Source organism: Penicillium citrinum (genome assembly GCF_028827155.1).
Source record: "Penicillium citrinum strain IBT 23319 chromosome Unknown utg000001l:1.0-4955037.0:1.0-4956770.0, whole genome shotgun sequence".
In the NCBI taxonomy this organism is placed as follows: Eukaryota; Fungi; Ascomycota; class Eurotiomycetes; order Eurotiales; family Aspergillaceae; genus Penicillium; species Penicillium citrinum.
The window spans coordinates 478,180-500,223 of record NW_026622686.1 but is presented as its reverse complement, the minus strand read 5'-3'; the positions used below and the strand labels follow the sequence as shown (position 1 = coordinate 500,223).

The 22,044-nt window shown below is 46.6% G+C and overlaps 12 protein-coding genes across 12 annotated transcripts; 7 read left to right on the top strand and 5 right to left on the bottom strand.

Moving 5' to 3' along the window:
• Positions 1–1,685: 1,685 nt before the first annotated feature.
• Positions 1,686–2,841, top strand: hacA (transcription factor HAC1; the record flags this gene model as incomplete). The annotated part of the gene is made up of 3 exons (XM_056639118.1): positions 1,686–1,891; positions 1,948–2,432; positions 2,513–2,841. The coding sequence occupies 3 exons, from the start codon at positions 1,686–1,688 to the stop codon at positions 2,839–2,841; spliced, it is 1,020 nt and encodes a 339-aa protein (XP_056504875.1).
• Positions 2,842–3,362: 521 nt separating this feature from the next.
• On the top strand, positions 3,363–4,089 carry N7469_000197 (putative SNF7 family protein Fti1/Did2; the record flags this gene model as incomplete). Its single annotated transcript, XM_056639117.1, has 2 exons — positions 3,363–3,407; positions 3,490–4,089. The coding sequence occupies 2 exons, from the start codon at positions 3,363–3,365 to the stop codon at positions 4,087–4,089; spliced, it is 645 nt and encodes a 214-aa protein (XP_056504874.1).
• A 518-nt stretch (positions 4,090–4,607) lies between these two features.
• N7469_000196 (uncharacterized protein) lies at positions 4,608–5,024 on the bottom strand (the record flags this gene model as incomplete). The annotated part of the gene is made up of 2 exons (XM_056639116.1): positions 4,608–4,759; positions 4,781–5,024. The coding sequence occupies 2 exons, from the start codon at positions 5,022–5,024 to the stop codon at positions 4,608–4,610; spliced, it is 396 nt and encodes a 131-aa protein (XP_056504873.1).
• Positions 5,025–5,072: 48 nt separating this feature from the next.
• Positions 5,073–5,376, bottom strand: N7469_000195 (uncharacterized protein; the record flags this gene model as incomplete). Its single annotated transcript, XM_056639115.1, has 2 exons — positions 5,073–5,254; positions 5,289–5,376. The coding sequence occupies 2 exons, from the start codon at positions 5,374–5,376 to the stop codon at positions 5,073–5,075; spliced, it is 270 nt and encodes an 89-aa protein (XP_056504872.1).
• Positions 5,377–6,493: 1,117 nt separating this feature from the next.
• On the top strand, positions 6,494–7,777 carry N7469_000194 (uncharacterized protein; the record flags this gene model as incomplete). Its single annotated transcript, XM_056639114.1, has 1 exon — positions 6,494–7,777. The coding sequence occupies one exon, from the start codon at positions 6,494–6,496 to the stop codon at positions 7,775–7,777; it is 1,284 nt and encodes a 427-aa protein (XP_056504871.1).
• Positions 7,778–8,926: 1,149 nt separating this feature from the next.
• N7469_000193 (Zn(II)2Cys6 transcription factor) lies at positions 8,927–11,410 on the top strand (the record flags this gene model as incomplete). Its single annotated transcript, XM_056639113.1, has 7 exons — positions 8,927–9,099; positions 9,151–9,648; positions 9,712–10,236; positions 10,284–10,422; positions 10,473–10,549; positions 10,594–10,667; positions 10,722–11,410. The coding sequence occupies 7 exons, from the start codon at positions 8,927–8,929 to the stop codon at positions 11,408–11,410; spliced, it is 2,175 nt and encodes a 724-aa protein (XP_056504870.1).
• Positions 11,411–11,672: 262 nt separating this feature from the next.
• N7469_000192 (uncharacterized protein) lies at positions 11,673–12,062 on the top strand (the record flags this gene model as incomplete). Its single annotated transcript, XM_056639112.1, has 1 exon — positions 11,673–12,062. The coding sequence occupies one exon, from the start codon at positions 11,673–11,675 to the stop codon at positions 12,060–12,062; it is 390 nt and encodes a 129-aa protein (XP_056504869.1).
• A 367-nt stretch (positions 12,063–12,429) lies between these two features.
• Positions 12,430–13,360, bottom strand: N7469_000191 (uncharacterized protein; the record flags this gene model as incomplete). The annotated part of the gene is made up of 2 exons (XM_056639111.1): positions 12,430–13,128; positions 13,202–13,360. 2 exons carry the CDS (start codon positions 13,358–13,360, stop codon positions 12,430–12,432), a joined length of 858 nt encoding a protein of 285 aa, XP_056504868.1.
• Positions 13,361–13,806: 446 nt separating this feature from the next.
• On the top strand, positions 13,807–15,895 carry N7469_000190 (uncharacterized protein; the record flags this gene model as incomplete). Its single annotated transcript, XM_056639110.1, has 11 exons — positions 13,807–13,928; positions 14,005–14,160; positions 14,288–14,462; positions 14,521–14,614; positions 14,665–14,750; positions 14,806–14,936; positions 14,987–15,116; positions 15,167–15,263; positions 15,319–15,588; positions 15,644–15,728; positions 15,778–15,895. 11 exons carry the CDS (start codon positions 13,807–13,809, stop codon positions 15,893–15,895), a joined length of 1,464 nt encoding a protein of 487 aa, XP_056504867.1.
• A 220-nt stretch (positions 15,896–16,115) lies between these two features.
• On the bottom strand, positions 16,116–17,405 carry N7469_000189 (uncharacterized protein; the record flags this gene model as incomplete). The annotated part of the gene is made up of 2 exons (XM_056639109.1): positions 16,116–17,103; positions 17,197–17,405. 2 exons carry the CDS (start codon positions 17,403–17,405, stop codon positions 16,116–16,118), a joined length of 1,197 nt encoding a protein of 398 aa, XP_056504866.1.
• Positions 17,406–18,448: 1,043 nt separating this feature from the next.
• On the top strand, positions 18,449–19,528 carry N7469_000188 (uncharacterized protein; the record flags this gene model as incomplete). The annotated part of the gene is made up of 1 exon (XM_056639108.1): positions 18,449–19,528. The coding sequence occupies one exon, from the start codon at positions 18,449–18,451 to the stop codon at positions 19,526–19,528; it is 1,080 nt and encodes a 359-aa protein (XP_056504865.1).
• A 138-nt stretch (positions 19,529–19,666) lies between these two features.
• Positions 19,667–21,432, bottom strand: N7469_000187 (cytochrome P450; the record flags this gene model as incomplete). The annotated part of the gene is made up of 3 exons (XM_056639107.1): positions 19,667–20,352; positions 20,412–21,248; positions 21,300–21,432. 3 exons carry the CDS (start codon positions 21,430–21,432, stop codon positions 19,667–19,669), a joined length of 1,656 nt encoding a protein of 551 aa, XP_056504864.1.
• Between the last annotated feature and the right edge of the window lie 612 nt (positions 21,433–22,044).

Genomic DNA, 22,044 nt, shown 5'->3' with positions numbered 1-22,044 from the left:
CGAGGATAGCTACCCATTTATGTCATCCAGACACCAGCCGACCTGGTTTATTTATCTGGCTAGTTTTGAAGTATTCTCTGTTATATTTCCGGATAATGAGAGATTATTCAAAGACACGCCGGGGTTCTGTAATGCCGACTTTGCAAGCTGTACTAAGTAGTTAATGTAACTAATATTAGTGGGGTGACATAGGTATACTATGTATGCTACATGATAACTACATTTCTATATCGGACGTAGCAGATTTGGACAATATCGCTGGGCTGCTCCGCCGGGCACTACTCACAGTAGATATAGAGTACAATGATACAGAGATCATATAAACCCAACCTCGGCTCTCAGATATATCAAATTTTCACTAGATATATAATATGATATTGAATAATTAACTCGAACTGTATGCAGTGTAATGCAATCACGACAGCCTGGGAGTAGATCATGCAACGATCTCCACGACAAAAGTACCGATGTTCAGGGGCAGCAGATACAGTTGAATCAAAGTGAAACTGGTACTCCGTACTGTATGAATAGATAATCTCCGTGCTTTATTTAGTTAGAATGAAACGACTCCATGTTATTGTATGTAGAGTGGCCCTGGTATTGTTCTAGAAGGCTGCTACCCCTGAAGTTCATACACACTAATTAGCTTATACTACAGTACTTACTCCGTACGGAGGAATTGTAGTAGAGTACAACTGCAACATGACCCACCTGGAGTACGCGGAGGATATTCCAACTCATTCTAAGATGATCCACGAATTTAAGTGCAATGTGCGACGTGCACGGACTCGGTGGAGATGATCAGTCGTCACTGTGGTGTACATTATGTACTATGTACTGTACAATATGGATATCCATAGTCACTGCATGAGTCGACAGCTTACTTAGTATAAAGTCATAATCTACCGTACCGTACTGTGCCGTACTAGATACTGTCATAGGCAGAAGAAATGTACTCATTGCGTCAGTTCATGACGCGAAAGCACCACAAGAGGAACCAATGGAAACAAAAGACATTCCAGACCCCTTAATGTTTGGGACAGGGGCCAGTGGCGACGGCAGACATTCTTCCGGGCCCACTTGGTGTACACGGACAAGGAGGGAGAGTGGACGCCTGGATGTTGTATCCAATATGACTGGGCACAATCAGACTGCATACATGGCTGCATCAATCAGAATATTCCGTCCATAGTCGTAAAGTGCGAGTGATGTGCATATGTAGACACTCCGTAAAGTGTACAGTACTGGATCAGATTGGGGGCCTGGAATTGGGGCGGAATGGGGGCAATGCATTGGGGTGGAAGTACTATTCATAGCGAGGCTGAGTTCCTGGCTGAGTTGCAGTCGAATCAATCCATCAGTCAATCAGGGAGTGACTCCACAGTGGATCCGTTTCAGCCAAGTCAGCAAGTCAGCCAGGAGAGAAGAGGGGATGAAGTTGAGGGGAGAGACTAAAGAGAAAGGGGAGAAGGGAAAGGGAGAAGGGGGATCCCGGATCCCGTGACTTGTGGTTGTCCCTGTATCGCTCCTTCCTTATTTAAAGAGATCGTTCTTCCTCTTTTCATCTTTTGGACACAGTGTCCTCTCGCTGACTCATCTTGCTGACTCATGGGCCGACCGGGCTGATCTGTTCTCATCACCGGCACCGACTCACTCTCAGCAACATCACACTCACACATCACATCATGACGGATACGTTAAATCCTATGGATCTACCGGGGTCTCCAGTCCTCCCCTTAACGGTGTCTCCCGCAGACACTTCTCTTGATACTCCAGAGCCCGAGGGTGATCTGGATGAGGTGGAGATCAAGGAGGAGGACAAGAAGCCCGCGAAGAAGCGCAAATCATGGGGTCAAGAACTCCCAACACCAAAGACAAATCTCCCTCCAAGGTATGCAGAATATCAGCAATATCCTCAGCAATGATTATCTTGACTAACTTTGGTAGGAAACGAGCCAAAACAGATGACGAGAAAGAGCAACGCCGCATTGAGCGCGTGCTCAGGAATCGTGCTGCGGCTCAAACATCCCGAGAACGCAAGCGCTTGGAAATGGAAAAGTTGGAGACCGAGAAGATCCGCATGGAAGAACAAAATCAGTTCCTCCTCCAACGACTTACTCAAATGGAAGTCGAGAACAACCGATTAAGTCAACAAGTGGCACAACTCTCTGCCAAAGTTCGATCTTCTCGGAGTACCACTCCTATTTCCAACCAAGCCTCCTCTCCTCCTCCTGTCCCCGCCATCACCGAATCTCCTACTCTTACCCCGACTCTCTTCAAACAAGAAGGTGAAGAACTCCCCATGGAGCGAATTCCCTTCCCCACCCCCGCCACCTCCACCCTCGAATACTCTCCTACCCTTCAACCCTCCACGCTGGCTGAGGCCTCCGACGCGACACAACATCCTGCAGCGGTGTTGTGCGACCTGCCGTGTCCGTCGGTAGCCTCGAAAGCAGTGGCAGTGGAAATGGAAGCAGCAGCAACAACATCCACATCAACCACAATAACGCAGCGCTTCCACTCTTCGAGCTCGAGCCTCACAATGATATTACCGCTCCTCTTTCTGACGATGACTTCCGTCGCCTCTTCCACAGTGATTCAGCCACTGAGTCAAATCCTTCATTCCCTGAAGACGGGTTTGCCTTTGGCGGTCTCGACGGAGGAGATCTCTCGTCTTTTCCCTTTGATTCATTGGTTGATTTCGACCCCGAGTCTGTCGCCCTCGACGTCGACTCGACCGGTCTTTCGGATGAGACTGCTTGCCCGCCTTCTAGCGTGCAGCCCAGCCATGGCGCGTCCACTTCGCGATGCGACGGGCAGAGCATTGCAGCTAGCGGTTAGCGAGCAGGTCTCGCCGGAAACCCGGTTGACCGACGCCCCGGAGGGCCGACCGCGGTGGGAGTCGTTATTGACGATGGCTTGGGCAATCGAGCGACTCCAACAGAGAGATATGAAAATGAAATCCGGACGGCGACGCAGTTATGGAAAGGCATCGGCATTAAGGAGTTGGCGTACATTGTCCAGAGTTGGCAAACAATTGGGTTAATCTATTCTCTTCATAATATTATCCTATTATGTCCTCAGTAATCTGTCCATTGTAACGTACTATGTAAATGTAATATTAATAATTCCTCACAATATCTTCAATATAATACACCTATACATACAGTAGTAAACTTGTTGCCTACCGAATGCGGTAAGCGTTGCCACTCCGCCTCTCATCTTCTCCCCTCATCCTCACATCTTCTCTTCTCTTCTCTTTATATCTCACTTTTCTGGCTCTTCTCACACATTTACCTATCCAGTTCAGTCTCTACCTCGGTCTACTGTACTCTGCTATTCTAAGATCAACCACCTGCACCATGGTCCGCAAAGATCCCATCTTCGAAGCCCGCACCAATGTTAAGGTACTACTCCACCCCCACTACAGCACCATACCAACACCTCTATCACTATCTCTATTATACAAGTAAACTAATGAAATAAAAGCTCCACTCAAACCGATTAAAAAAAGAAGCCGCCCGCGCAGAAGCAACATTCAAATCCGAAAAAGCAAAAGCCGACCGCGCAATGAAAAACCGTGAATTCCAAATCGCCCGTATCCACGCCGCAAGCGCAGTCCGTGAAAAACGTCGTCAAGTAACCTTGAAATCTGAAGCAGCCCGCGCAGATGTAATAATCAACGAGTTAAAAGCCGCCCAATCAACACGCGATACATCTCGCACCTTGGCACTAGCAAGCCGGGGACTTGACGCTGCTAGCAAGAGCGTGAATCTTGAACACTTGGTGTCTCATGCGAATAATTTTTTGGCGAGGAGTGAGGACTTTAAGATTGCTAGTAGTGCGATCGAGGATGTTGCGCAGGGTGTTAGTATGCAGGAGTATGGGGCTGAGGGGGAGAATGAAGTTGATAGGATGATGGAGCAATTAGCTGATGAGGCGGGTGTTGATATGAGGATTGCGCTGGAGGAGGGGGGTGTTCCTGAGGAAGATGTTAAGGTCAAGGAGGGACAGAAGCAAGGACAGAAGCAGGAAGATGTTGAGGATGGGCTTGGGGCTAGACTTAGGGCTTTGAGGGCTGCTAATTAGGATCAGCTGAAGTCTTGATTATCTTTGGTGATGGTGGTGGTGTTTGGTGTATAGGCGTTCAGTCATGAGTTTGCAATATATCAGAGTATTTTTGCGTGTACAGAGGTCAATTCAAATACTCCTTGTATATAGTCCTAGTAAATTATTACGGTATGATAGAGCTGAGGATGAAGACAGCACTGATATCCTGACCTATAACTGCACGGATACTCTAGAATAACCCGTACGGATACCCTTATACTCATAAAATGCCAGAAATTGGCTAACAAGGATCAAATACCATTATCTTATATCAAGTAACATAGAAATGCCAAGTTTTGGCCAGAAATAATTGTCCTTGCTCTAATCTATGCAGAAAGTTCTCAATCAAGCATCGAATAAGAGACCATCTGATCATAGATTTACCTCGCGTGTTATTGTGAATCACTCTTGTCCTCCAAAAAATATAGCAAAAGTATCATGAAGCCCTAAATTCCAAACAAGTCTCGGCAATTCGCTTCACTATAAAACTGCCAGGTCTAGAAGGCTATATAAGAATCAACAGTCAAGGAATTCAAGGCGATATCACAGACTAATTCCTTGATACACTCATCACCATATATCCACAAGACCATGTGGAAATGGTCTTGTGGATGCTCAAGGTTGAGACCACCAACTTGTGCTTCCAAATCTCATTGCTGTTGTATGTTACCAATACTCTTGAAGCCATCCAGTTGATTCCCAATTAAGAAATCCGGACAGATGACCATCCTCTCCAGAGAGGATATTATGAGCTTTAAAATCCCCATGGATGAAATTAATCCGGTGTGAATAGTTGTGGGTATCATTTGCCTGGTTCCATGCTTCGAAGTATTGTTCTGTGGTATCAAACCGTGTCCCGAGGCGGGACTTATTAGTAAATCGTGGGATTCAGTTTCATTGGCAAAAGGGCCCATAATTTGTTCTGGCACTAGAGTACTCCGTCAAGGCGTATCATTAAAAGATCATATTCTTTCGGCATAAGGCGAGACCCATTCGCGCATTGGAATGATACAGTTTCTAAATTCGAACAGCCATGGCTCCTCTGAATTAACATCGAGGGGTCCGTACGAGTTTTCAAGTAAAATGCCCGATAATCTTGTCATTAACATTGACCAAAATCGATTATAGGGTTCATTAGGTTGTTCTCGTATGGAGAGTACCTTAGGCACAAGGCATACCAGTAGCTCGTGTCATTTGTATTGAGGCAGCTTCCTCTTTGCTGGTTCGATTAGACGATTTCAGTATAAGCCCGAAAGGCAAATCCATGATCCGGCTATCAAATTCTATGCCATACCATCCAGAATACCAATTCCATATAGTGTATAGGGATGTGTGCAGGATCCCATGCCCTTCTTCCGAGCTTTCCAGGGGATCGTGGGATTTTGGGTGTGATTTTGCAGATTATTGGGCTTATTCGCTGAGGCCAGGTGAAACCTGGGTGGAAGATTGATATAATTGAGCCCATTTTAACGTTTCATATAACCATGTCTGCTGATGGAAGGCAATATTGTCAATGAGCGGTATACCCAACGCTCGGAGAAATATTGATTATCCGATTGTGAGTATCTTAGGCTGGAATATGTTTTGATTCTGTATTCAATCCAATTAGAGTGCCGTACAGAACAAGGAATACTTGAAATATTTTTTGCAGTACTATCTTCTTTGAGTGTAGTTGAGTACATCTCTTACACTTAACCCCGAGTCAAATCCAATGGCAGTCAGCACCGGGGGCAATAAATCACCAGACTGATTATTTTTGTCTAATCTCTACTTATCAGAGCCGCATTTACATTTGGCTAGAAGCACAGCACTAAGTGGGACTCGCGAAATTAACGAAGAGAATGATTGGATTGGACATTTTAGGGCTTGCCGCTCGGCTTTTTTGTCCTGAGATGCTAAAGTGCTGATTTTGCATTTCACACCATTTTATATTCTCGAATACCTATTTTTGATAGTTCCAATTTATAAGTATACTCCTCTATAATAGAATTAATACTAAACGTACTCTAATATCCATACTTTCGCTGAGAACAACTCATCAACTCCTCTATCAAGTACAGTGCTATCCATCATCTCGCTGTTTGTTCTCCACAACTTGAACCATCCATCTATCCAATCATACACATCTTCTACCCGAATCCATCCCCATCCATCTTAGTTTGTCTCAAACTTCCCCCAATCTAGCCGAGTACAGAACTAGACCCTGAACCCTTAGACCTGGTGAACGCCTCAACTAATCCGCTCAGGGACAGTCATAGAGGCACGCTACCGTAAGAAAATTTTATTGCACGCCACCGACCACATAAAATCATGGCTGCAGCCACTACCCCTTTCGTAGACTCATTCGATCCAGGGCACTTCGGCGACGCTGGGCAGAGACAAAATGAAGACTTTCAAAGATCTTCTTCTACTCACCCTCGCCATATCGAGCCCTGCCTACGCAGCACCAGCGCCATGGCTAATCACCCAAGCAAACCAAGAGGTCCCTGTTACAGTATACGATTACTATACAACAATTATAACAACGACCATTGAACCGATTATTCCCACCGTGACAAGTCTACCCGAGGCTCTGTCCACAGTCACTCAAGTCAATACCATCTACGATGTAACAGCCGTTCAAAAGCTCTATCCTTCAGGGGTCGGCACGGTGGCAGACTTCAACGAGGCATACTATGTCACGGACGCTCACAAAAGTACCGTTTTCGTCGTTGATTTGACGTATACCGCGCCAACAGGATGTTCATCTTCCTGGACGACTACGACAGCTGCAACTTTGGTGGTGAACCCAACAGTCGAGGCACTACTCCCAAAAACAAAGACGAAGACTTCCTACTCGACTAATACGGAGTTGGCATTCAGACCGACGACTTATACATATGAGTCTATTTGGGTAGATCCTACTCAGATCCCGACTTCCTCGATGGATTTACTTCGTGATGAGTATCGACCGAGAAGTCTGTATACAGGGGGAGGGTGTTACTACACTTCTACCTACAACGAGGCTAGTAATTACTACCCTACCACCTATACCTCAGGGTCAACCTCTGATACCTCTGATACATCAAACTCTGATTATCCCTATCACGGATATTACTGGTACAATGTCGATGACTGGTACGAATATTACTATGGAATCAGTCTCCTCGGTATAATTCTCGCATCAGTCCTGAGCTGGGTCGGATTCTGGTTCTTACTCGGTATCCTAGAATCATGGGTACGTTTCCGTCGACTCATGCTCGGATGGCAGACTAGACGTGGTTTACCAGTATGCTGGTGTTTAATCGCTCTCCCGATCTCGTTGTTCTGTCTATTCGCATTCAAAAAGGGCTTCCGCGCGAGAAATCCCAGTGATGCGGCTATTTTAAAGCAACGCTGGGATAAAATGAGTGCTTGGAGGAAATTCAAACTTTTTGTCATTTGGGGATTTCGGTTTCAATATCCAGATGTCTTAGGACCTCCGCCTCCTAAGGTGAAGGTTAGTAAGAAGCCCGGGACTGAGGCGGGTCCGCCGCTTTTACAGGAGAGTCCTCCTGCTACTGGTGCTAGAGGAGATTCTACGGAGGAGATGGGTGAGGTTGTGCGGGGGGAGCAGCCTGTTGTACAGCCTTTGTCTAGGGCTGTTGTTCCAGAAAGTGAACAGATTGGACGGGCTCGTTCTTGTTAGTGGTGTTTATGCTAGCATGCTAGTGTTTTTAATTAATGCTTAATACTTGATGAGTTAATATCATATATCATGAGTTCTCTTATAAAAGTCGTGTGCGTATAATTAATTGCGTCCTTGCGGATGGGTTAGCCATTCTATAGTCTGAGCACAGCCAAGCTCTACTAGTGTGTAGTACATACGGAGATCACTAGATCACATACCTGTATGGATTAAAGTAGGCACTTTAATCGGACATTTACCCTGACAAACAACCAATTCTTCTAGACGCAGTCGCACTAGGAGAATGTGAAGGAGCCTTTGATGCTTTGGAGAAGCTTAACTACGACTTGCTAGAGGGAAATGGGGAGGGAATATGACTGCCTACACACAAGGATGTGATACATGCTGGAGGCTACTAGCCTATATGTATGCACTGAAACTCAGATAGACGTTCCGAGATTTATCAGTAAAGACCACTCCGGGGAGGCTCTAGTCTACTACTAGTACCTACTAGTATGGTATGATATAGCTTGGGTATGATGATCAATAACTTATTGAGATAGTTGGACAATGGAAGGTAATCCATTATCTAACTATCAACAGTCTCCGGGCTTATAATCCTCTTAGGCCATTGGATCTCTTTGAATGTATGGCGAACTTCCGAGTCTCGGAAATATATAATCACTGCACTTGAGCTATAAGGCTAGTTGATTTTATTTCCACCTAGAAATAAAATCAAAAGACAGCCCTGGGCAGGGCTATCTTTCGGCACGGGTCTCGACCTTTTGAGGTCAACATATTCTCATCTAGTAGATGAAAATTGCTATGGCTGCCACCAGATAATGCAATTGCAGAAAAAAAGAATAAGCGACACACTCGGTGATAGAGAAATGTATCCATCCAATCATTGAATGGAATGAGGACAAAAAAGAAATCTCGTGGTTATCTTTAGGAATAGCCGAACGCGGGGGTCGAACCCGCAACCTTGAGATTAAGAGTCTCACGCTCTACCGATTGAGCTAGCCCGGCAAGGGCTGTTGAAGTGTCGCGTGATTTATGGATCTATAAGCCACAAAGTATAAATATATACAACAGGGCATATATTTAGCTTAAGCTTATCTCCGCCCACCTCTCGTCTGCCCGCGATGGGAAGCATATCATGACAACACCATGGAGGAGTCGGCCAGTTCCCACGCCAAACAGCCTGCATGTCTAAGCTGTCGACGGAGTAAGATCCGCTGTAATAGACCAGCAGGGTATACCCGCTGTGAGAAGTGTCGCCAGTCGAATCTGGAATGTGTTGTGCCGAATCACCACCTGGGCCGTCAAAAGGGAGTCAAGAAGTGAGTAAAAGCAGCGAGTTTACACCTAGGCTGGATCTGACTATTCTCAAGTAAACGGAAAGGCCTGGAAAAAGCAATCCATCAAATAGAGCAGGCTATTAAACGTCCCAAGCTCGATCCATCCGGATCCTCGGATGAAGCTCAAAAGGCGATTTCCGGATTACAGGAACTCCTCTCGCGTTTTCAGGGCCAGCTGAAGAACCCCTCAGACCTAGAGGGAGAAAGTATTTTCTCGGACACGGAGCGAGAGCGTCCGCGTATTAGCTCTCCCCAGCGAGATCGAGATGAGAGCCTTGCTTTGGATGATGCGGAGAATCCGCTTCAGTTACTAGCTCGGGCCTCGGATTTACAGCTTTCGCCTGTTGGTGTGCGGCATGTTCATCATTCTCCTGTGGTACCACCGCCATTCCAGTCAGAGATTGTGGATGTGGAACAGAGTGCGAAATCGTTCTTTGTACCTGCGCGTGCGAATTTGGATGTTGGGGTTGATTTGGATCCGGTGGAGTTGGGTCTTGTTACATTTGATGAGTCTGAATCTTTATTTTCTTTGTAAGTGATTGCCTGGCTGTGACTGTGATATGTTTACTCTGGAGCTCCTGCTAATGATTACAGTTTCTACCAACACCTTGCTCATACGCGATGGGGACTGGATCCCCTCGTTCATACGGCGCGCTTTGTGCGCGCTCAGTCAGCATTTCTTTTCACATCTATCATGGCGGCCGCGGCACTGTTCTTACCATCTGCTGGAGCTCTGTCTAAGAGACTTTCAAGACATGTCAAATTTCTCGCTAATCGCGTGATGACCCATCGTCATCGCTCCGTGGAGATAGTCTTAGCCTTCATGGTGAATGTCCCCTGGATGGCACCGGGTGACAAACTTGGAGATGATGATACATGCTCGTACATTGCCATGGCACTGACCGTTGCCCTGGATTTATCATTGAATAAGATTGTCACGCCTTCGTCCAGCTTTGACAGGGATCTTCTATATCGGCTCGCTAGGGCGGATTGTATCGATGCAAAGAGAGCGTTGCATATGGATGGGTTTGACGACATAGACCCTCATTCCGAATGGGGGCGACGGTTATTGAGGCGGCGGGAGAGAACGTGGATTGCTTTATTCGTTGTGGAAAGAGGGTATGTATTCTTTCCGCAATATTATGGCTTGTCTAATATTACTTTAGTGTCTGCCTTGCTAGAGGGCGAAGCTATACTGTTCCTCCAACGGCACTCATCGAAAACTGCGATACATGGCATCGATCTGACATTGCGGATAGACGAGATGGGCCAATGAATTCGATGGCGATATTACGACGAGACTTGGTAAGTCGTTGATCGTGTCGTCTATGAACAAATGGGGCTGATTGTACCAGGACGAATTATTTAGGAAAGTCAAGTCCAGCTGTGATAGCTATCGCATCGGAGATACTGGCTCTGAGGCTGCCCATACGTGAGTCTTGCCAACCTCTTTTATGAACTTCGCTAATTATTAAGAATTAAAAATACCATCGAGAGTTTCTACGAGCATTGGTTTACCACCTGGGCCGTCGCAATCAGCGAGAATAGAGGTATGGTACTCCGCCCCTACAATTACGAAGAATCTCAACTTTAACTACCAACAGCTCGCTCCCTCCCACCATACGTCGAGATTCTAGTAACTCACACCCAACTCTCGACCTACGGCGGTGTCATCAATCACCCAACAGCCCCCACAGCAGTGAAGCGTTTCTTCCGCGCCGCCGGATTATCCTCGGCACTGAATGTCCTCCGCGCGGCTATCCAAGGTGAATCCCGATTGAAATCGATGCCCAACAACACCGTCATCATGATATCCTTCGCCGCATGCTCCGCCCTAAGTCTAAGCGTCACGCCAGGAGACAGTCGATCCAGCCTGGCCCCCAGCGTCCGAACCCTAATCGAAGAAACAGCTGGAGTCCTCGAACGTATTGGCGCAACTCCAGATCACAGAAATGGTGCATCAGTGCTATATGGACGATTCCTCCGCGAACTCATCCGTCGCGGACCAACTATCCCTCGTCAAGATCCACGAGTAGATATCCAAGACACTATGCCAGCGCCAACGAGCGCATCTTTAGCTGACCCATCGCTATCTGTCTCACAGGCGGCTTCGTCTTTACCAGGTGATATCTGGTCGGAACCATTACAATTCTCGACAATGTCAGATAATCAGATCATTGATGCAGTGAATCGCGCCGGAAGTGCATTCGGTGCATCTATACCGGATGTCCCCTTTGACGATATGTTGAGTTGGGATTGGCCGGATTTTACGAATGCCGATTTCCCTTTCTAGTTGTGTTTTTATACCCCGTACCATTTGAATGGATTACTTAGCATCCTCCTGGAATGGAATTTAATGTGGTTGGTGGATGTGAAGTGGAGAGTTGGGCACGGCATTCTTGTCCGACGTCATCAGTTGCTGCAATTTTGTATATAGTCAAATGACCTGCGCAACTTCAGTTATTCGCAACTCTCCAGTTTAAATACATTAATGCTTTGTCTTAAGTGTACAAGATACATGCGCTATTAGTATCTACGCTATACCATATCCCAACATGGTCGACCAAACAATGCTAGCCCCAGGTCCGGCGGGCACAAGCATGCTAGGCGAAAGAAATATCGATGCCGCAGCAAGAAGGGGCTTAGAACGACAATCCCGAGAGCAAAGTCTCCGAGAAGGGAGTGCAGGCGAGGATAAAGACGATCTTCAATACCCTGATTATATGAACTCAGACCCGAGTTACTCAGATCCCAGTCGGGATAAATCTGAGTCTGAGAGACACTCGCATTCGGATCCCGTCACCGAGGGGTTGTCAGAAAACCAGACATTTCAAAATGAGAGTGCGATTGGTGATTATAGTGATGGACCTATTCATTCGAGAGGTACGAAGAAGGATAAGGGTGGGATTTTGGGGAGGATGGTAAGGAAGATGAAGGGGAATTGAGCTGGGTGGATGAAGCGGCGATCTTTGAGTATATTTTCAAGTTTTTGATATGATTGAAGAGAGAGATACCTATCTCTCTCTTCAATCATCCGGGACCTCATGGAATCAATGCGAAGATATCAGATTTTCCAAAATCCAAGATTATGCCAAACTCATACAATGCAGATATCACAATACATACTTGTCACAGACTAGTAGAACTCACGATCGACGCCAAGTATCCAAACAAAGCTTAACACAGCAATGCATCATAGTGGAGAGAGCTGCATTCAAATGCCATGTATCCAAAGTGTAAAGAGGTAATTTTCATGCTTATCTACACTATTTACAGATCTCCAGCAAAAGTCGACCCACACCTTTAGACTGTCTACAACTTAGCCCTAGCAAAATTAGATCCCTCTCCCTCCCCAATAGCCTTGACAATCGCATCAACACTATTCAAAATCCACTCATTGCCCTCATCACTCGCTAACCACCGCGCCCCCTCCGCACCCTCTACATCCTCAACCCAAGATCCATCCTCCAAGGCCTTCCGCAGTCCAAAAACATGCGAGAGAACCTGCGGCCCAACACCCGACTGTGCACGCAGACATGACACCGCAACGAGAGAGGTTAGGATCCGGCCTGCGGAGGCAGCTTTACTCCGTCCCGCACGTTCAGTCGCCGGTGGATCCGATAGGAGGGCACCGTAGTGACTATTCAAAATAACAACAGGTAAATCCGGATGCGAATCCGCAAGACGGTTATATAACTTTTTCTCGAAGGGTCGATAAATCGAGTCCCAGAGGGCATGACCGCGATTTTGGATTTGGGCAATTGTGGCCGGTGTTGGCTGGCGGGTTGGTGTAGTTGAGAGGCTGGAACTAATGGGGTCTGGTAGACTTGTTTTGAAAGCATTTAGACAGTTGATTGTTCTAGGAATGCCGTTGAAACTGATGCATTTCAGTCCGATTTCGCGCATTAATTCGGCGATTTCCAGGGCGGTTTCGTGAGGGGTATCTTTTGTTGCCAGGTTGTAGAGGGCTGTTAGGGATTCCGGGGAATTCATTGTCATTGTTGCTGCTGTCTAGTAGATATTAGCATGTAACAACTAATTGAACAGCCCGGAATTTGTCCCAAGCTGTCTGTACTATACTCACCGACACGGCAAGCCATGATGGTTGCGAGACATTGTTGGCCTTGGCAGACTGTTGGAGATCCCGGTAAATAGCAGTGATGTTCTTCGGTGCTGGTACAGTATGCGGCCGAGCCGCCGGACTATTAATCAAAGCCTTGAGACTGGTCGACAGCTTAGACATGGCGTAGATAGAGGGAGACAAAGGAGGGAATCAGCCAAGGCGGAGAAAGAAGCGACTGGTAAACCTCGGCATTCACTTCTGCGCGCCGACCCGACAGGATCGGATGACAATACGATACCAAAAATACCGGGATCACGAGAAATACCAGAAACGCGCTTAGTCATATGCTAAGCTTAAACCGAACGACTGGAAGTCTGGGGAAAAGTGCGGGGAATACGGCTTGGCTCAACAATTTGTATTTGCTAATGATTTGTGGAGGGAGGAAATGGGCTGGTCAGCTCGAAGGCTTCGGAGGCTAAAAGTGCATGCCGAGTTCCAGCTAGGCAGTATTTTCTATCGGACCCTGTTTTGTCTGACCTTCTTGTGCTTTTCGGATTTTTAATTCCTGCATTCCCCTGCATCACGTTTCACGCAGTACCTCAACACATCATCACTTCAAAGCTAATATGGATCCCAAGCCAGACATCAAAGAGATGGAAGAGGCAAAGGCTAGTTCATTGAATCGTGTTGGAGATGAGGTGCGAGAGTCGAAATTGACGCGTTCGATTCTGCTCAAGTTGGATACACGGTCGGTTCAGTTCCCAATCCCCTTTCTTGGTGTGTGTTTTTGTTGAGAACAAGTGTACTGACACCAGACTTATCAGGATTTTGCCAATGCTTGCACTGCTCTTTCTGTGCTCATTTCTGGACCGCACGAATGTCGGCAATGCGAAGATCTATGGCCTTGAGAAAGATCTTAATATTTCAGATCACCAGTATGATATTGGGCTGACGGTGTTCTATCTCACTTATGTCTGCAGGTATTGCACTCTCCCCCCTCTCCTCCACCCCCTCCACATCTACAGCGGTCTACCTTATCCAGCGCCACCCCGAAGGCGAAGCTCAGACCTCTTAGAAGCTTGGCAATGCTAATCTACATTTCCCCAGTGAATTGCCAAGTAACTTGCTGTTGAAGAAGGCGTCTCCGAAGATTTGGCTACCATTTTTGACGGCATTGTGGGGCATTATTACAATGTGTTTGGGCTTTGTGCAGAACTTTGCCCAATTCACGGCTGTTCGTGCACTGTTGGGTATTGCAGAGGGTGGCTTGCTGCCGGGAATGGTATGTTCTGAGTCACCATTCGATTTGATTCGATGCGATTGAGAGCTGACTTCTCCAGGTGCTTTATCTGTCTACCTTCTATAGGCGTGGTGACTTGGCTTTACGCATTGGTCTATTCTATACAGCTGCTTCCCTTTCGGGTGCTTTTGGAGGTATGAATGTTATATTCTGCGCGTCCTGGGTTTTATTCTAAATCCGATAGGTCTTCTCGCCCGCGGTTTATCGGAAATCGGCCCAAGAGGTGGAATCGAAGGCTGGAGATGGATTTTGATTATCGAAGGTCTACTGGTAAGCTTTTCCATGAAGACGACTAATTATTATGGACCCCAGCTGATTCAAATAGACGTTTGCTTGTGGTGTGTTGAGTTTCTTGGTTCTTCCCAATAGCATCGAAACTGCGCACTTTTTGACCGAAGAGGAGCGCGAGTTTGGGCGAGAACGTTTATTACTCGACAACCCCAAAAGAGCGGACGGGTAGGTTGTACCACTACCACCTCATGAATGGCCTTGGCTAACCTCTACAGGACATTGGCTGCCGAAAACGATGGATTCAGGTGGTCGGAAGTCCGTCGTGGCGTCTTGGAGCCACAGATGTGGCTGTCAGCGTCGGCATACTTTGCAATTCTATCTGGATTGTACTCCTTCGGGTTGTTTGTATGAAGTCATCTCATCCGATTGAAGGACAATCGAAGCTAACTTCTTAGTTACCAACCATCATCGAAAGCCTGAACTTTGCCAAAGACGCTAATGAAGTCCAGCTGTGGTCTGTAATCCCATATGCTGTGGCTGCTGTCTTGACGGGTAAGTACCTTCATATCTCTAGATTTGCAAACCTGCTCCCGTGCTAACTTTTCAGTCGTCGTTGCTTTCGTCTCGGATCGTCTTAAGCTTCGTGGTGTCGTCATGCTGTTCACTCTCCCCGTCGCTATCGTCGGCTACGCGGCCATCGCCAATATCAAAAACGCAAAAGTCCAATACGGCATGACTTTCCTCATGGCCACCGGCATGTACGCGAGCGTGCCCTGTATCCTGGTTTGGATGTCGAACAACTCTGCCGGTCACTATAAGCGTGCCACGACATCAGCGATGCAGTTGGCCATCGCGAATTGTGGTGGCTTTGTTGCCAGTAAGACTCCATTCTTCTTTGTGTTTATCCAAACTTCTGACATGATTGGACATAGCCTTCAATTATCCCGCTCGCGACAAGCCACTGTATCACCGTGGACACACTATTATCCTTGGACTTCTAGTCTTTGCATGGTTTATGTGAGTTCTCTACACTACAACCCCTGTGTACATTTGCTGATGAAAATAGGATTCTTTTCAACGTTCTTTACTGCGCTAAGGTAAATCGCGACAAGCGAAATGGGAAGTATGATCAGTATGCGGGATACAATGATGATCGCAACCCAGAATTCAAGCTGGTTCTTTAATGAGCTATACGGATACAGATGCAGGATGAGTGATGATTTAAGGAAGAGTTTAATGAATACTTAGTATCATGATTATGCCCGGCAATTCCAACGTGTGACTACTTGAAATAACGAGCCATGCCTCCTTTAAACCATGTAATCACGATTCTCTTTATAAACAGCATGTTTACTTTGTATCTTGCATAATACTTCTTATAGATTTCATGTACACTGCTAATAGTCACCACCAACTCGTCTCCTTCCAATCCACCTTCGTAGCCGCATTCAAATCATCCACATTCAACATGTCAACTCCCTCCCGAACGAGAACCCGCCAAACATAATTCCTTAAATTGACGGGCCAACTTGGTGTGCCCCAGTACCGAACTTTCAAACCACGCCCATGCGCATCACGAATCTGATTGCGCAATTTAACCAGCTGGCCTTGCGAAAGCCGACTCAGCGGAAGCGATCCAATTGCCTTGCGGAAATCAACAGAGGCGTAGTAGCTGTTTTGCGGGGAGTAGGGGACATTCGCATGTCCTGACGAGGCGGTTGATTCGGGGAGACTTAGACCATCCAAAGGCGCATCGTAGAAGATATCGTGGTAGGTGTTTCTTGCAACTCGATAGAATGGTGCGTCGCCAGTGACGACTATAGTAATTGGTCGAGAAATTACATCCGACCCATTGGAAAAGGTGAGAAGGCCATGTTCTCGAAATGAGTGGAGTGACTCGATGAGGTATTCCCAAAGATGCTCTCCACTTTTGAAATCGATGAGAAGCACGAGAGTTTGCTTTGGATCTGTGGCGAATATACCGACAAGTTCATCTTCCTCATTTTGATCAAAGGTAGAACCCGACGAGAAGGCTAGGGATGTTCTGTTCAGTTGTGGATTATGCTGCTTCAGCATTTCTAGCAATGGATTCAGATATAGGCTTTGCAGTGTTTGGCCCCTTAAAACTGTTTTCCTGGTATGGCCGACACGGAGTAGGCCATTTTCGAGCCATATATCAGCTTCCACGCTGGTGCAGCCGGCTTCGAGGGCGGAAAGTAATGGTACACGCCTCCAGTAGTCGTTGTGTGAGTGGCAGGGGACAGGCGAAACACCATGCGTAAAATAATTTGTAAAGAGGGACGGTCTTGGTCTCGGGAGGAATCGATCCTTGCTACTTGACAGGTGAGCATGGAAGTTATTCCATGCTGAGCTGGCGAGAGTGATGAGACCGCTGTGGGATGATTAGCATGGCAATAATAATGAGGCTGGCTAGCATGTTTGATAGATGTAGATTTGAAAATGTAGATTCGGGAACCGGACGCACAGAAATACCAGAAACCACCAGAATGCTTTCTGGATGAATGCCCAGAATATCGCAATCTCAGACCATTGCCGAGAATTTCGCCTGCTGAATCTTGACCTCCTTTTATGATGGGAAAGAGACGCAGATGAGGAGGGGGGATTACGACGAAGCGGATCCTCCAGATCAGATACCTCAAGCATTTGATCTTCAGGAATTGGATGGAGAGACATGGTCAACTAAGAAGCAATCCTGAAGCCAAGCTCTGAGAAATGAGACTCGGGGTCAAGGTCAAGGCGATGGTGGAGGTTGTAAAATGAGAACTGGGCCCAAGTATCGTGACATGCCAAGAAATTATTTAAAGCTTGATTGCCATTACCTTTGTCGATCAAGGGAGTATTGAATTTATAGTATTTGTTTGCCTTGGGGGGCGTCAGTTCGTGAATGTGGAGCTGCAAGGTAGTTTAATGCGGGTGCCTAGTTAGGGTTTACTATGAGAGGATAAGGGCGTGGGAGTGTAGTTACAAAGGCGAACAGAATTTGACTTTCTCTGATGGCTTGGACCATAGGGTCCTATCTGAATAGAGTTACTTTAGGGTTTAGAATTGCGTGGCCTCATGTTTTCCAGGTCTGGTTGGTGGATGCCTTCAGATCATCTGCCATTACCATAATATTGTGGAACGATCCCGAGGCTTGACATGGGAAGGCCAATCTAGGCCTTAAGAAACATAAAAAGAAATACGATTGGATTGATTATTACCTCTTATGGAGATTGAACCTGAATGTAGTACCTAACTAGAGATATAATTAGTTGTGACAGGTAGTGATAGTGCTGGGCACCTTGCATATTTGTATTACTCCGGTTTCTTATTACCAACTTCCGGGGTATCTAGTGATGTCGAGAAGAGGATCAGAAGCTTCAAGACCTGGACTATGTATTTTTTTTTATCTATCTTTATTGTATGATGATCTAGATTATTTCTGCGATTTCAGGCACATAAGGCTCGGAATTTGTGACGCGCACACTGCTACTATTCGCAGTTTACAAAGATACAAACCGGGGTCTATACGACTGTGACTCTAGCACTTCGACACGTTCGCCAACCACGTTAACGTAGATATCCCCTCCCGCGATGATTGTTGTCCACGATACCAAGTACCCACATTATACATGATTGGATCGCTGAATCCACAAATCCACCAGACGATGAAGCAGTGAAGACGATCTTTGCGGGGTCGTTTCATCTTCACTTGATCAGAAACTTCAAATGCAAGCATGCAGTCAGGCATCTCCATAGGTGGTCTTGGAGCGAACTACAACGAGAAATTTGTCTGGATTAACTATGACGAGTTGAAGCGCGTCGACGCCAAGTGGATCCGTGGCTTCATCGACATGCATCTGATCGACAGTCAACGGGCAGACCAAGACCCGAACATGGGATCTTTATTCAAGGCAATAGACGCTGGATACCACACAATCCTGAGCCTGAAATGGAGTTATTCGAATCTTGATTTTCCAACACCAGGCAGCCCCGAAATGGCAGCTGAATTGCAAGTTCTAGCCCGGTTGCTCCCACTTGTCATGGGGAAAGTGGATATTCTAGTCATTGGCAATGAACCCTTCATCGAGGCAAAAGCGGACCAAAAAGACGAAAAGCTTAATTCATTCTATGAAAGCATGGCTCTGACTACCATCGAATTCCGCCAAAAGCATGACTTCGCCATGTCTACACGCCTATACATGGGAGCGCTGAACAGACTTGATCTCCCCGCCAAGCGTACACCAGGAATAGAACGGTTCTTAAGATTCATCGCCTCGAGACCCGAGATCAACGGCGTTGACTTACATCCTCATATGATGACATTTAATGGACACAGAAGTATGCTGGAATACTGTCTCGCCCGCATTCGACCAGATCAAACCTTCCTTGCGACGGAATTCACGATGGTCTGGCATTGGAAGAAACACATGGCCGACACAGTCTCGTCGTATTTCTGCACAAAATATGGATTTCCATCATCGACGAAGAATTATCAGGTTATTAGCGCGGCGATGGAGAACCCCTGGCCATTTGAGCAATGGAAGGAATACCTGGTTCATGAGTCGTGGTATATGCAATTTCAGGATTTCATCTCTGATGCGATGCAATTATATCGCTCAACTGGTCGACTTGCTGTGGCGACTTACTCTTTCTGCCCTATGCGCATGCGCAAACTTCCTCTCAAGCAAGATGATACCCCTTGGATGTTGAATGGGGTATATGCACCCTCGACGGTCCAGCTAAGAGCAGATGGCTCGAGATACGAGAATTTCCCTTGGGCCGGGGAGTTCATTCGCGCGCAGCGTGGGAATTAGTGAATTGAAACGGTCTCGCATCGCGCGTGATGGAAACGTCGAAAATGTCTACCTGTGACATTTAGGATTGGGTACTGTAAATAGAATGTATTGGATATTGAATAGATTATACAAATAACTTCATTCACGGATGGCAATCTACTCCGATTTTGGCGGCCACTTTACGCGACGTTCAGCACGCACGTACAAGTTGTTAGGCCGGATCAACTGGAACATAGGATCATACTCGATGGTTCCAAACTGCTCCTGAGTAAACTTATACCGATAAAGCAACTTCGGTAAAAAGACCTTAACCTCTTGCAGCGCAAAGTTAAATCCAATGCACATACGCGGACCCGCTGCAAATGGAATATAAGACGCCTTGTGGCGATTCTTCACTTGCTCTGTATCCCAGCGGTCTGGATCAAAGCGGGCTGGATTATCCCAGACAGCCGGGTTATTGTGGATGTGATGTAGCGCTGGGATGACGACTGAGTTTGTGGGGAGTTTATATCCACCAGGGAGGACCATGTCAATCTTTGCTGTGCGGGCAGGTTGATAGGAAGGATTGTGACGGCGTTGAGTCTCTTTGATGAAGCGGTCCATGAATGTGAGTTTATCAGTAATGTCTGCTGTAATGAGAGTGTCGGCGTTGATGTCGTTGTCAATGAGCTCTTGGAGAAGACGTTCCTGCATGCCGTCGTAGTTGACCAGAGAGTAGATCAACCAGGATAGAAGAGAAGAGGTAGTGGTGAAGCCGGCTCCAGTTGCGACGACGAGAGCTTGCATCAAGCTAGTCTTCGGCAGTTTCTCACCTCTATTATCTGTAGCACGAATGGCGTAATCTGTTCAATCATTAGCCACATTATCCGGAACAATGAGATCGTCAACAAGATATACTCACCAACCATGTTGGTAGCTTTCAAGGCAGCATCCTGAAGAGGGAGATCTTCGACACCACCACGTGAAGCATTCGCAATCGATTCATTAACCATCTCGGTAATGCGCCATCTAGCATCCCGCAACTTCTTCGGATCTCCAAAAGGCATTTTGGCATACCAGTCACCCCAAGCAGCAACCTTCTTATTCAATGTCAAAGATTCTGCGATACGGTATACCAACTCGTGAGGCGGGGCATTGGGAGAAGTGAAATGCTTGAAATCGATTCCAAGGACAAGCTTTCCAACAGCCTGTGATCCTAGTTTCAGCATGTACTGATAGACATTCCAAGCTTCGCCTTGCTCGTCCAATTCATCAAAGACACTGAATGCGTCCTCGACAGTCTCCTGCATTGTGGGTGCGTAGTGACGAACAGCCTTAGGGCCGAGTGCCGGGGGCAGAAACTTGTGTGCAGCACGCCATTCCGGGGTATCAGTGTCACCGAGGAAGACACCGGCTTCTTGGTTCTTGATGGGATGTAGTGGGTGGGCTTCGATTATCTTCTTGGTGAAGAAGTCGGACTCGGAAAAGACGATGGCTGAGAGTTGGGGATCGTTGGTATGGTATATCGTACGGCCCATGTTGGTGGTCTGGAAGATGGGGCCATATTGGTCAAAGAGACGTTGGTGATTTCCCAGATGATCGGGGTAGATTTCAAAGAAATTTCCCACGAATGGAAGTCCCTTTGGACCTGGGATTTCGCGGACTGGTTTGCCATCGATGCTAATGGCGACGGGTTCCTCATTCGCTAAGACATCGGCTACACTTGTGAGAGATGAGGTCTCCGATTGGAATCCGATTCCTTTCAAATGGTTAGCAAGTGAATTGCATAGCGCTGAATATAAGTTCGTACCATTCGGCTCAACAATGGCAAATTGACCAGCAATCAAAAATTGCAGACCTTGAAAATCTAATGTCGATTCAATCTCGACATGCCGTGCAGTAGAGCTAGGCTCACCAAGCAGATGAAATAATTTACCAGGCATTTTGGATACTGGTCTTTTGTGCAGAATCAAAAATCACCCAGAAGAATCATTGACATACTGTACGGAGCCAACGCAATTTATTTACAACGGCATTGCATAAAACTTTTCTCGGGAAAGACATGTTGTATTCGATGACTCCACTACAAACTAACTCTGATGCAAAATTTAATGCATGATTTGTGATATTTTCTTCGTCGTTGTGCAAGTTCTAGAGTCTGGATTCGAAATCCTTAAGCCCTCGCAGCCTGCCTCGGTAGTTTCAGTATCTCAATGGGCTCCACCGTCGAATCAGGAGATGATCGACACGGTCATTAATGAGAATAGGAGGTCAATCTGTTCATCAAGACGCTCATAATTGAAGAAAAAAGGGCCTGTATAGTTTTATGATAGCCGAAAAGGCCAAATTACTCTTCTATCAATATAAATGAACCAGTATATGCCTTTTGAAAGGTAAACGAAATCCTTGAGCCCCCTGAGCAAGTTAATGTTTAGCCATGCTTTGCCCCACCAGGCCCGAGATCAAGCCTGCGGCAAACCAGTTCAAAGGAAAAAGTATCTTCACATTTTACTTAATCGGGAATTATAATCGGGCCATCCTTCGGGATTGCAGTG